Here is a 13,092-nt window from a genome sequence, read left to right on the forward strand (position 1 = left end):
TCAGTAATTAGTTACTGATTACTTTTTTCAAGTAACTTGACCAACACTGCTAATGGTGTTGAATAGCACCTTAGGATTGCCTCTGCTTTTTGTGACCAAGTGTGAGAAATGGGCAGCTCTCGCATCTCTGATCGCATTATTAAAAGAAGCTAAAAGGTCCTTTAGATAGAGGAGTTGAACATTTAGATGAGTTTTCCTCCACCTGCGCTCCGCTTTACGACAATCACGTTTTAGACAATGAATACTGTCATTTGGCCAAGGAGGAGATTTGGAGGCAGAAACACTCGTCTTAAACCGGACAAATTTCATCTAAAATATAAAGGCAATAATTATTAAAAAGACTGGTTGAGAAATCAAAACCATTTTGAGGAGATAGCTGTAAGTTAAAAGCATCCACAAATTTCTCCGCTGTGGAGTTTAAGATGCGAGAGCTAACCATCCGTCTGACGGGGGACAAAGGCTCATTAAAAGACAAGTTAAAAACAATAACATAGTGATCAGAAATATAAATGTTCTCAGAGCAAATGAAATCAATATTAAATCCAAAGTAAAAACAAGGTCCAGTGTGTGACCTTTGCTGTGTGTAGGACCGGACACATGCTGAGTCAAATGAAAAGAATCCATAATGTTCATAAAGTCTCTGGCGAATGGGTCGGAGTCATCATCAACGTGTATGTTAAAGTCCCCAACTATGAGCACCCTAGACAGCTTCATAGTAGCGGATAAGAAGTCACTGAGCTCTGATAAAAATAACCTATTAGATCTGTTAGAACCTATTAGGTGGACGATACACCACAGCACAGTAGAAAGGATCCTTGTTACCAATTTTAAGCAGCTGCAGCTCAAATGAAAGAAAATGTCCAATTTTAACGGAGCGGCAGGAGAAATGGTCCTGGAAAGCCACGGCAAGCCCACCACCCCAACCAGATAACCGAGGCCGGGTAATAAAAGTATAGCCATCCGGGCAGAGTTCAACAAGTGACGAGTAGTCTACATCCCGCTGCCAGGTCTCAGTCAGGAATAAAAAATCCAGTTTTTTAGATAATATAAAACCATTCAACAAGAATGATTTATTAGACAGAGATCGAGCGTTAAAAAGCGCCATATTCAGTGAGCTAGAAGCCTCATTATTTGCAGAGGCTTGAGTTAAGGGACATAAATACACAGGGTTCGAGCCGTCACGCTCCTAGAATCAACTCACCGAGGGAAGAAAATGCCAGCCTGAAGAAGAGTCTGGATAAACCCTCCTAAGGTGGCACGGTCTCAAAGAGCCGGGCCCAGCGTATCCAAACAAGGCTGTGGAAAACAAGTCCCCCTCCATGGAGCTTTTCTGAACACAGGAGACAACGCACGCTCGACGTCACTTACCAGCCAAACCCCGCCGCCAGTAAAGCCTGAGCTTTACCTGAATACCTCCTCTTCTCCCTCTCCTTCTCCGTGGTCTAGAGGAACCACCGAAATCGCCTGACGAGGATCCAGCTAATGGAAGAGGGTGGAAAATGCCGGAGGACGACGAGACATCGTGAGGCATCATAGAGGATCGGATGGATAGCAAAGCCAGGCGATCATACACCAGGGCAGCAAATACATCATTAAAACTGAGTGAGCACAGAAGAGCAGAAAAAAATAACACAACAGTTGTAGAGCGTGACAAACTGCACCCAAATACCAATCATTCCTTCTCAGTTTGAGTGTAAATGACACTCACTCTCTGTCATGAATCTGGATGCGTAGGCTATAAGTTTCCAGTGCTCACCTTCGGCTTGCAGAAACACTGCACCAAGATGCAATCCATCTTTTAAGGCATTAGTCAATGGGAACTTTTTTGTGGAAAACTGATTTGCAGTCTGTCCATACAGAGAGACCAAAACAAGCAAACACAACACACACACAAAAGCCCAAAGAAACAGCCCAAATTCTATCATCAAAAATGTGCAATGGCAACAACGTTTATGGTTCAGTGCAGGGGTAGGCTACTCCAGGCCTCGAGTGCCAGTGTCCTACAGCTTTTAGATGTGTTCTTGATCCAACTCAGCTGATTCAAATTGCTAAATTAGGATCAGAATCCCTGAGCCAAGTCTCTGTGAATACCATCAGACATGTGTCCCTGTAGTCACGTAAATGTGCGACATTCAAATTCAGTTCATCCAATTTACTCCTCAGAGACTGCACATTAGCCAGGACTATTGATGGCAAAGGAATACGATTGTCTCATATTTGCTTCCTCCATCCTCAAAAGTGTTCCTGTGATTAGAGGATGATCCAGGGCTGGAAAACACTGAAGGGTAAAAAGAATCCAGAGATGGGCAGTTCCACAGAAGGTTCAAAAGAAACTCCCGTGAGTACGTAATTGTTTGTGAGTGTCAATGACACCAAACAACTGTCAGGATTGCCAATAAAACCATGCAAAATAAAAACCCCATCTTCGATAAAAGATGCGTGGACTCAGCACCCAGTCCATGAGTCATTGGAAAGTGGCTTAGGCTCCCAGCAAGCCAAGCAAAAGTGTGATAAATTGGTACAAACCATTCAGAGTGGAGAAATATCTTTTTTCCTTAGACTCTGGAGACAAAGGCATCTGTCAGTAGCCCTCGGTTAAATCCAGTGTCTTGAGAAAGCGAGCAGTGCCTAACCGTTCCAGGAGTTTCTTGAGTCGGGGCATTGGGTAAGCATCAAACTGAGACACACTCATTCACCTTGTGGTAGTTGACAGAAACAAACAGACCCATCTGTCTTCACTTACAAGAACTATGGGGCTATACCACTCACTGTGCGGCTCTTTTATTACTCCCAGCATCAGTATTTCAGCCAATTCTCTCTAAATAATTTGTCTTTTAAGTTCAGGTAACCAGTAGGGCCGTGAACGCAGCGTCACACCAGGGCGGGTTATAAAATCGTGCTCTGTGAGAGCTGTACGGTCGGGCAGGGGGAGAACACATCTGCAAAAAGCTGCTGCAATGCAGCAACATCTGCTCTCTGGACCTGCGTGAGATGGTCATCACAATGGACAACGCAACTGAAAAATTACAACACATATTAAAAATGTATGTAGCAGTCTCATCTGCCATATGTTTGTTTATATACTGACCAAGAAACTCTCTCAGTGTTTCTGTTTATTTCCATCCTCACAGTCAGTCACAGCCATCACGCAGCATCAGGAAACATCTCTATGATTTAGAAAAGAAAACAGTCATTGTAAACACAGTGACAGAGGACTGATGACTTCACAAATTGTACACATATGTACATGCACTGTGTTGCAGAGCACAAAAAGACTCAACTTATAAAATGTATATTTCATTGGAATTAAACAATTTCTGACTTTGGGACTGAAATTGAAGGCTTTCACATCCACGGTTGATTACAGAGTCAAAGTCCTTTATACACAGTCCTTCAAGTACAGATAATACAGGAAGATAGAGATCCTAAAAACACAGTTAAAGTAGCCAATAATGTGTTACATATAATTCATTTTAAGTTTATGTTGAGTTTTAAAATGTTCTCTGTAATAAAAGTTGTTACTCTCTGAAAAACCATCAGAGCTTCAACACCTGGTATATTACCCAGTAAACAAAACCAAAAAGTTAAAGGCAGACATCTGAAAACAAGACGTCACTGATCAACAACGTGACAGAACAAGAGTCAACAGTTTACTGTCAGTCAGAGTTTGATCATTAACAGGGAGCAGCAGGGTACAAAAGTCACGCAGAGTAGCTGAAAGTATCCAAGTACATGTAAAACTGTCCTTTATACTTTCAGGGACTTTAATCAATAATAATTTTTTCTATTTATGTGCTGTTTTGCACTTCTTGCAGCTGAAATTGTGGCACAAACTTCAGATTAAGTTTTAAATAAAGAAACAACAACAACTTGTTTTTCCCTCTCACAAAAAGCAGCTGTTGCTCAGCGCCACTTCAGATGTAAATTAATTTTTAGAAACTCAAACAAACTCAAGTTTCCAGAAACTGTAACATTTTTTTCACTCCCATTAAAAATCTCACAGCCGCTGATATTCATATGTGAACATTTGCTAACCAGTAAAAATCTAACTACACATGCTGCTGGTCAGTTCAGCTCCATCTTCACCAGTTGTGATAGTTAAAATGATACTTAGAGGTCAGATATGACACAATTTATCACATCCAGGCATGATTTTTGCTGTGGTGAGCAAATCCACACTGTAATTGAATCTGTTCTTTTAGAGAAAAGGTATAAATGAGGGGTGTCAAACATAAGGCTCGTGGGTCAGATTCGGCATGAAAAATTCTCCATCTGACCCGCTGGATGGCTCTTTCAGTCAAGCATATTGCATTAACTGATTAAAGATACACAACTATCACCTTTCAAAAGACACGGACAAGTCAGCCAGTAATGGGAATCACATGATGCATTTAAAGTTTATGTTCAACTGTAAAATATTCTCTGTAATGTAAATTGTTCTGCTCTCTGACAAACCATCAGAGGTGCAGCACGTGTATCATTTGGTGTTTGAAGCAGAAACAAAAGCAAAGAGTTAAAGGAAGACACATTTGAAGAAGAAGGAAAATGAAAACAAGACGTCACTGAGCAACAACCTGACAGAACGAGAGCCAACAGTTTACTATCAGAACTGAGGCTGATCATTAACAGGGAGCAGCAGGTAACAAGGTCATCAGCAGTGGAGGAAAGTATGGAAGTAATACTCAGCTTCATATTTGAAGATACTCGAGTATCTTAGCTGCAGGTCTGGAACAATGGTTTTATTTCCTTTCCCATTAAACATCTCACACAGCCCCTCATCTGTGACCCTTAGCAAACCCACTGGATATCTACCTGTACATAAAGGAGATCAGATCAGTTCCATCTAGACCAGCTGTAACAGGAAAATGCTGCTTACACTTTGATGCATCACTTTCAGTTTGTCATATAAGACAATATATCAGATTGAGGCATTATTTTCCTGCAGTGAGTAAATCTACTTTGTACTTTACTCTTTTCTTTTAGGTAAAGGGTCTAAACAGTACTTGTACACTGTGGAAATCCCATAAGAACGTCTCCTGAACTCTGAAAAATAACAAAACAAAGACTAAAAGGAGGTCATGGGTGCTGATGATGATGATGATGATGAGGAGGAGGAGCATGCATTTAAAAAGTGACTGATGTCCTAGAATACAACAGAACAGTGTCTCTACAAACTTATGAAAACATGACAGTCTTGCATTAGTTTGTATTCTTATGATTTCAAAAAACGAGGGAAAAATCTCCTTGAAATCCACAATTCCTTTTTGTTATTTCTTAGTGTGTGACGTATTTTATTGCCTTTATGATTGGTGCAAACAGTTTCCTGATTCATAATGGAAATAGATTTTAGACACAGGAGGAACACGCAGTGATCAGCAGGAGCAGCTTGGAGTCCAGTCTTCTTCACACTGAGGAGGGACATATATGCAGTAACAGTTATAGTTGCTCGGCATGACACCTCACAGAGAGACGCCATGTTGTTTATAGGGAGTTTATTCTCGTCTTCTTCCGGTTGACGTTCAGGCTCTTTCACGCTGCAGCGCCACCTCAGGTCAAAGTATGTCATGCTCTAATGTATCGTGTTTTTCTTTTCTGTGCTTTAATTTGTCTACAAAGTGAAAATAACTATAAGAGCTTTTAAGTATACACAGACATGCGCTTCTTAAATTTAGCTTAATTGGCTCCAGAGGTAGGAAGTAAAAAAGTTAAAAAAAAACTTCCTTGCTGTACTTAATTTTTACTCCCTACATTTTTAAACAAATATCTGTAGTTTCCTCTCCGTATATTTTCAAAACAAACTCGTTACTTTGGGTTTAACGCATTTGGGGGAAGTTAATATTTCACGTCACTGCAGGCCTTCAAACAATGAGATTTGAGCCTAAACAGTGACACATGAAAGGCAGTCGCGTTTTAATCAGTAGAGATGAAAGAGCAAACCATGTACCGTAGTTTTGATTTATTTATTTTTAGCACAACACCAGAACAACCCCACGTGCCCATAATTTGCGGTACTTCAGAAAAAAAGGAGTGAACATAAAAGGGAGTAAAATGTTGTGTCAGGTAATTTCAAATGCAGCATTTCTATCACCTCAACAAACACTAACTGTGTCACAGTGTGTTGCTAGCTAAAGCTCCACTTGCTGTATTTCACAGGAAGAGAAAGAGTGAGAGCTAACTTCACTCAGAGATATAGAAAGAAAGAGAAAGAAACCAGGCTGTATTTAAAGGTAAGGACTGCTTAGTGATATTTGATAAAATGTAATTGTATTTTAACAGGGACATAAAGTGCTTGTCTTACTCCCTTCTTCTAGCTCGAAATTACTTGCCAAGTGGTAAGGACCGTTCATGGTCACACGGTGAGAACATTGGTGTTGACTATGAAGAGATATGGTCAGACAGGGGAGGGGCCAGTCAGATTTATCAACTCAACCTCCTTAAAGCATGGAGAGAGGCTGAAACCAATCTCTGGTGAGCCCGGTTAAGGAAAGAGATGAGTTGGTGCCTGAGATGCCAAATTCCAACATCCTCATTCCCGCCATTGAGATAACACTCTCACACAGGCCCAGAGAGCAGATGTTGCTGCATTGCAGATGTGTTATACCCCCTGTCCAGCCGAATGACTCTCAAAAAGAAAATTTTGCAGAAGATCAATGTGATCGCTTGGATCACTGGAATTATCATCTCGATATCTCTTGTCCTTCTTTCATTTCAGACGTCTTGAAAACAAGTTTTAACAAAGTCCTGGAGAAGTGCCCAATGCTGGAGGACCTCCTGCTTTACCCCTGGCTCAGATAAACTCCTCTCTGACACAAACACACACGCATACTGAATTCACATCTTGCCATACAAATGTGATACAGTAACCAACTTTCTTTCTTTCAGAAAAAAAGAAAATTGGGAGATTCAAAATTTTCCTCACAGTAATGTTTGCATCAGTCTATCAGATGAATCCCCTCCAAGTCCAATATTTACATCAGTTACAGTGATAATGCTTGGTGTCTACTTTCAGCCACCGCAGTAGAATGCCAGGAATGAATCTCATTGAAATTGTAGTTGCATTTGCTGTTTAATTTAATTGTCATGGATGATACACAGACAACCCAACAGCAAACAGAGGAAAACAATGGGCTTAAATACACAGAGGGATAAATGAGGGAATAAGACACAGGATGAGAGCACAGCTGCGAGAAATCACAAACAACAAGACCATGGGGAAGGAAAACTGAAAACACTAACATAGTCTAAGGAGCTTAGAAAGAAAACGTCTGGACTTCTTTAAGTTGCTTGAAGACGTTCAAGCAAAGTTTAAGTTCTTTTCATCCGACAAGGTGAAACATCTTCAAGCAACTTCAAGTCCAGACGCTTTCTTTCCAAACTCCTTAGACTACGATGACCTAGATGACTGAGAACCTTCACAGACATGAAAACACTAACATAGCACACAAGACTATCAAAGTAAAACAGCAAACAAGAGACTTTTACAAAGACACAGAGTTGACACAGAGACATGACTGACTGGGGAGAAATTGGGGAACATGGAAACAAGAGTGACTAGACATGACACGTGGGACACAGGGGCAAGGCAAAGTAACAGAAACCTAAAGCCTAAGAATATAACACAAGAAGAAAACAATAAAGAGAACCAAAAACATACATAAGAATAATCAATGAATATAAATGAACAAACACAAAACACTGGGTCACAGACTCAGTACCATGACAGTTAAATGTACAATAATAAATACTTTAAATCAGATGACAATGTAGCTGACACTGTGTTTATTAGTGTGTGGTCAACCACAAATCTTCATACTGTCATCCATACATGAGGTCTTTATACAAACGATGAAAGATAATGAAAGAAACTGTTTAATTGATATGAAATGATTGAATTATATGAAATATTATGGCTTTGTCTGCCAGAGTGTTTTTCTGTGAACTACTTTGAACTACTGGCAGTCAGTGAAGTCACTGAAAGGCAAGATTCTATGTTGTGTTGCCGTAGTTTCCAGAGTTTACTTATAAAGCTCACTAACAGAATTCAGTTAGAAAAGTCAAGCATTTGAAGGGCGCACATTTGAAGGAATATTAACTCAATATTAACTCATTACGGTTTACATTTCCGATTTTAAAAGTTCTCCGAAATTACAATGAAAAAGGAAACAAGAAAAATTACCACTCCAGCCGATAAGAAAGATTCAGGAGATCAAGGTAAGTAAAATAATAGAATAAAATCCTGGTAAAATCCAAATCCTAGAAATGTTGACACTGTGTGAATCATTTTTGGAGCAATTGAATCATATGTTTGATTGAAAATAGCTTTAATACAAGATGTCTAATCAAAGAAAGGTTACCGGTCTTTTGGTAAAATAATGTAATAAGTTTATTCTTAGACTCAACAGTAAAAACAGACCAACAAGTGTCATCAAGATCTAAGACTTAGTAAACCTAGTATCAATTCGCACTGGTCAGTTTTTTTTTTATCCCAAGAATAAACTTGTGATAATTTAAGCAAAAGCAATTTCAAATTCTTTGCCATCAAACTGCTTCCAGTCCTGATGTCGGGGACTCTTTTTCACCACTGTGTTGTTGTTGTTTATAGATTGTAAGAGCAGGACTGCTAAAAGAAAGGCCAGTCCTGAAAAGAAGACCCCAATAAAAAGGAGGAGGGTCGCTGAGCAGGCTGGTCCTTCCACCAGCTCAGATGTGGTCAAAGGAGTGAAGCGCAAGGTTGTGCAAGATGAAGAGGGCACAACAAAGAAAGCAAAGAAGGCTAAACTTCTCGACCATATGAGCGGTGACAAGGAGCAAGCATCCTCCTCGTTGGACTCTGGTAAAGGTAGGCTAATTAGTTGAATAAGGGGGTAGATTAAGTGTGGTTGCTAGGTTTAAGATATTAGTGTTTAGTGTTTGTGTCTATCATCCAGTGAGCTGATGTGCTTTTGGTGTTTTCCACATCTCCAGACTTGAACAACAAACAGGTGTGCGCAAAAAATGGCAAAAGAAAGGCCGCGGGAGACAACAGAGAGTCACCCAAGAAAAAAAAAAGGAATGTGGACCAGGACAAAAAATCAGTGGCAGACCAAAAACGTAAGTAGCAAGCAGCTTGGGTTTTATATTCAGGGGAAGGGCAAAAGGAACATTTAGGCTACAGAGGAGAGTAATTTGTGTCACAGCTGTAATAAAACAAGATTTGTTGTTTTGTCTGTTCAGGTGAATTCCAAGCCAGATATGTGGAGGAGCACCAGCTCGGAGAAGGAGGCTGCGGAGCAGTGTTTGCTGGCTACCGGATAGAAGATCGTTTTCCAGTAAGTGTTCAGATGATGGTAGTAAGACAGGCAGTAACGCAGATAATGGATAATATCGTAAACTGAGACGTCTGCTGTGTTTCCACCTTTCATTATGTCATACTGAGGAAATGCTCACCAATGCTCTGTGTCTTCTAGGTTGCCATCAAACACATTCCCAAAAATAAAGTCTACTGCAAAGTGGCGGTAAGCGTCCAACACTTGAATTAGTTTTACATTACTGGATTGAATGCGGCGTTCCTCATCATCCACTTTGTTGTAATATTTCAGGATGAAAGCGGGAAGAAGCTCTCAGTGGAAGTGGCCATTATGGTTAAACTTGCAGGTGAAGCAGAAGGGTCAGTGGGAATATCAGCACCTGTGTCCTTGCTGGAGTGGTTCGACCTTGGCAAAGAGCTGATCCTGGTGCTGGAGAGACCTGTCCCCGCTGTGGACCTGCAAAATTACAAAGCAGAAAATGGAAGAACTTTACCAGAGGACAAGGCCAAGGTAGGTTGACTGGGAGAACCTTAGACTGTACAGCATTCAATCAAGGCAGAAAAGCATTAACTCATTATTGTGTTTTTCATCTTTTCCAGGTCATTCTGAAGCAACTAGTTGATGCTGTAAAGGAACTTGAGGATAAACACATCTTTCATCGGGACATCAAGGGAGAAAACATTCTGATTGAGACCGGCTCAGATGTGCCTCGAGTTCGCATCATTGACTTTGGACTGAGCTGCTTTGTTAAGCAGCGATCTCTGTATCGCATCTTCTATGGTAACATATTCTGCTCCTGCTTTTCACAGATGTAACAATTTGTGTCTTTTGTTTTAGAAGAAATTGTAATTGTGTCTGTTTGTTAGGCACGCCTCTTCACACCCCTCCCGAGTGGTACAGGAGGAGCTGCTACAGGTGTGGACCCACCACGGTGTGGCAAATGGGAGTGGTGTTGTATGAAGCGCTTCATGCACGGGACTTTAGTACCGAGAGGTTCCTCACAAAGAAACTGAGCATCAAAAAGCGTCTGTCCACAGGTAAGAAAACTTCACACTTCCAGATTCACTGATGCCTTGGATCACTAGAACTATCATCTTCATCTTTTTGATCTTTTCTTTCTTTCAAGAATGCCGGAATTTCTTGGACGCATGTTTAACTACGGTCCCGGAGAAGCGCCCAACACTGGAGGAGCTCCAGCTTCACCCCTGGCTAAGATAACACACACAAACACACAATTCACACCTTATCATATAAGTATGATACATTGTAGTAACTTCCTTTCTTTTTTCTATTGGACAGGAATAGATAGAATGGGTCAATCTTAAAAAATAAATAAATAAAAATTTAGCTTTTTTGGAGTTCCTGTAACCCCCCCAGCCATCCCAGGAAAGGGGATCTCTCTTTGAATGGGCTTTCCCGAGGTTTCTTCCCATCGATCTGGCCCCCTGGGGAGTTTTTCCTCGTCTTCATAGAGAGCTTGGGCTGGGTCAGGAGCTCCATCAAAACTGTCTTTATTTGATGACATTAAAGTCATCAAATAAAGATGTGTTTTACTTAAAGTAAAATTTGATCAAAATAAAACGTGTTTAATTCATCTTTGCTGAGGATTCTCCTTCATTACTATTTTGTTTTGTTTTTTGTTTTGTTTTTTTTTACCCATGGTGCATTTTGACAAATAAGAAAACTGAATCAGGTTAAAGTGTGCACAAAGACAGTCACACTGCAAATGATCTGAAGACTTGCATCTGTTGCTCTAACCCCTAACTAGTTTAGACAGATTTCCTGGTTCTACCAGAGGTTTTTTCCTTCAAGAAGGGAGTTTTTCCTTCCCACTGTTGCTGAGTGTTTGCTCATAGTGGGTTGTAAAAGCATAAAAGTTAATAAGAGGCATTCATAGCAGAGTTATCACAGCGGGAACTATATAGCTTAAATGTACAATTTCTACAGGACGAATTATAACTTCATTATGTATAAAAGCTCCTGTGGATAATTACTCCTATTTGTAACTTTACACAAGAGAAAGTTTGCTGTCACACTATTTATAACAGGTTGGATTTTGTCCTCTGAGTTGAGCCTTTGGTTGCAGTTTATTGAAGAATTTCCTCTAAAGTAGCTGTTGATAAAGATTTAAAGTCCTGTTTATATACAGAAATATGCTTTAGTTCATGTTTTTTTACATGTCTGCCTCAGTGGATCAGTAGAAGATCTGGCACAGGAAACTAGATGATGAAAAAAGGGTACGAATACACATATATATCTATATCTATATAGATACAGATATATATACACACACACACAGGTTGCAATGTAGTATTTTCATTTTTTCTTAGCATTTCTTTAACGTCTTGGTGCAAAAGAATACCTGCATTTGTGTGTAAAGAAATGTTACATATATACTAAAAACAGTTGGAAAAAAGAACTACAAATTTGGAAAGGAATTTATTCATGTTCTTACTCATAGATGGAGTACATGGTTTAAAAAACACTGAGGAAACAGATATGAGGCGGCTGTATCAACATAAAAACATTAATACAGTTAAAAATGAATAAAAAGTTGCACGCTTAAACTTATTTCTCTACAGTTTGTACAATTAATCCATGTAACAATAGGCTCTCTCTTAATATAGTAGTTAATTAAAATATCTTTACATAAAAATACATTTTTAAGTACTCTCCGGTGGAAGTCTGTTGTGGCTTATGTTTCTAAATGACACAACCATAAAGCAGCCCACAGAATATACAAATATGTCTTTGATAAGTGAATGTTGGCTCCCACAATGGCCTGTTAAGTTATTGCAAAAATAATTTACTGCATAATATGTCAGATTAGAACATGTTATAAGCACAAAACTGGAGGGGAAACAATAAAAACAAAAATTAAAAAACAAATACTAAATTAAGTTAAAGGATATTTCTTACTATACTATATAATTGTATAATGTTGCGTTTGATTGCAAAAGAAAACCCACCAAGAAAAAAAGAAAGAAAGAAAAAGAGAGAATAGAGTTTGATTTATTCAAAACACATTCTTTTCTTTTATTTAAGCTGTAGCGAGATTCAAATGGACAAAAGAGAAAGAAAAATATTACAGATTTGTTTTATTAATCATGAATAAACTTTATTATACACAACTCTAAATTTCAGTTGGTCTTAGTCAGATGTGTTTTTAATTAAATCCTGCAACACTGTGCTCGCTGCCATCACTTTATATCTTAGTGTGCAATTCAAATATATACTTATTACAATATTTTTCCCCCTTAACTCTCAACTCGCGTTTTTAAAATGTCTGTGATCATATTTGTCCGTTGACTTCTGTCTGGGCCTCGAACGATTCATCAGACAGGTTGGCAGCCTCCAACTGATGCTCCAGACTTTCATCATCGCCTCTATTCTGATCAACTCTTATCTTAAACTTAGTGATGAACTCATTACTGGCCAGCGCGCCCTCCTTTTTAGGGCATGTGGGCTTTGATAACAGCCGGCTTTCCAGTCACTCTGCAAAGAAAATTCACAAAACATTTCTTATTTGGTAAGCTTGTTAACAAATTTTAGCTCAGTTTTGCTGAAAGTTATAGCATGCATCAGGTAAGAAGCAATTGGTTTTTAAAAAGCATATACATTCCCCAAAACATTTTTATTATGTGCATTTTGGAGAATAAAAGATTGTACACAATTTCCCTTTTTAAAGTAAAAAGATTATTAAGTCTAATTCTTACTTATTCAGTAGATTAAAGTATTGAAACATCATTATTCATAAAATATGCACATTACAAAATTAAAGTTATTCAAAAATTACTCAAGTACT

The 13,092-nt window shown here is 39.1% G+C and overlaps 1 protein-coding gene across 1 annotated transcript; it reads left to right on the forward strand.

Annotated features, from left to right (window-relative positions):
- The first annotated feature begins 7,951 nt into the window (after nt 1–7,951).
- Nucleotides 7,952–10,861, forward strand: LOC146368923 (serine/threonine-protein kinase pim-2-like). Its single transcript, XM_084913064.1, has 9 exons — nt 7,952–8,211; nt 8,603–8,839; nt 8,965–9,090; nt 9,214–9,308; nt 9,447–9,494; nt 9,579–9,797; nt 9,887–10,067; nt 10,154–10,324; nt 10,414–10,861. Exons 1-9 carry the CDS (start codon nt 8,151–8,153, stop codon nt 10,503–10,505), a joined length of 1,230 nt encoding a protein of 409 aa, XP_084769190.1. The 5' UTR covers nt 7,952–8,150; the 3' UTR covers nt 10,506–10,861.
- Nucleotides 10,862–13,092: the final 2,231 nt, after the last annotated feature.

The sequence above is a fragment of the Perissodus microlepis genome, chromosome 18 (genome assembly GCF_051167445.1).
Source record: "Perissodus microlepis isolate ML-2025 ecotype Zambia chromosome 18, ASM5116744v1, whole genome shotgun sequence".
NCBI lineage: Eukaryota > Metazoa > Chordata > Actinopteri > Cichliformes > Cichlidae > Perissodus > Perissodus microlepis.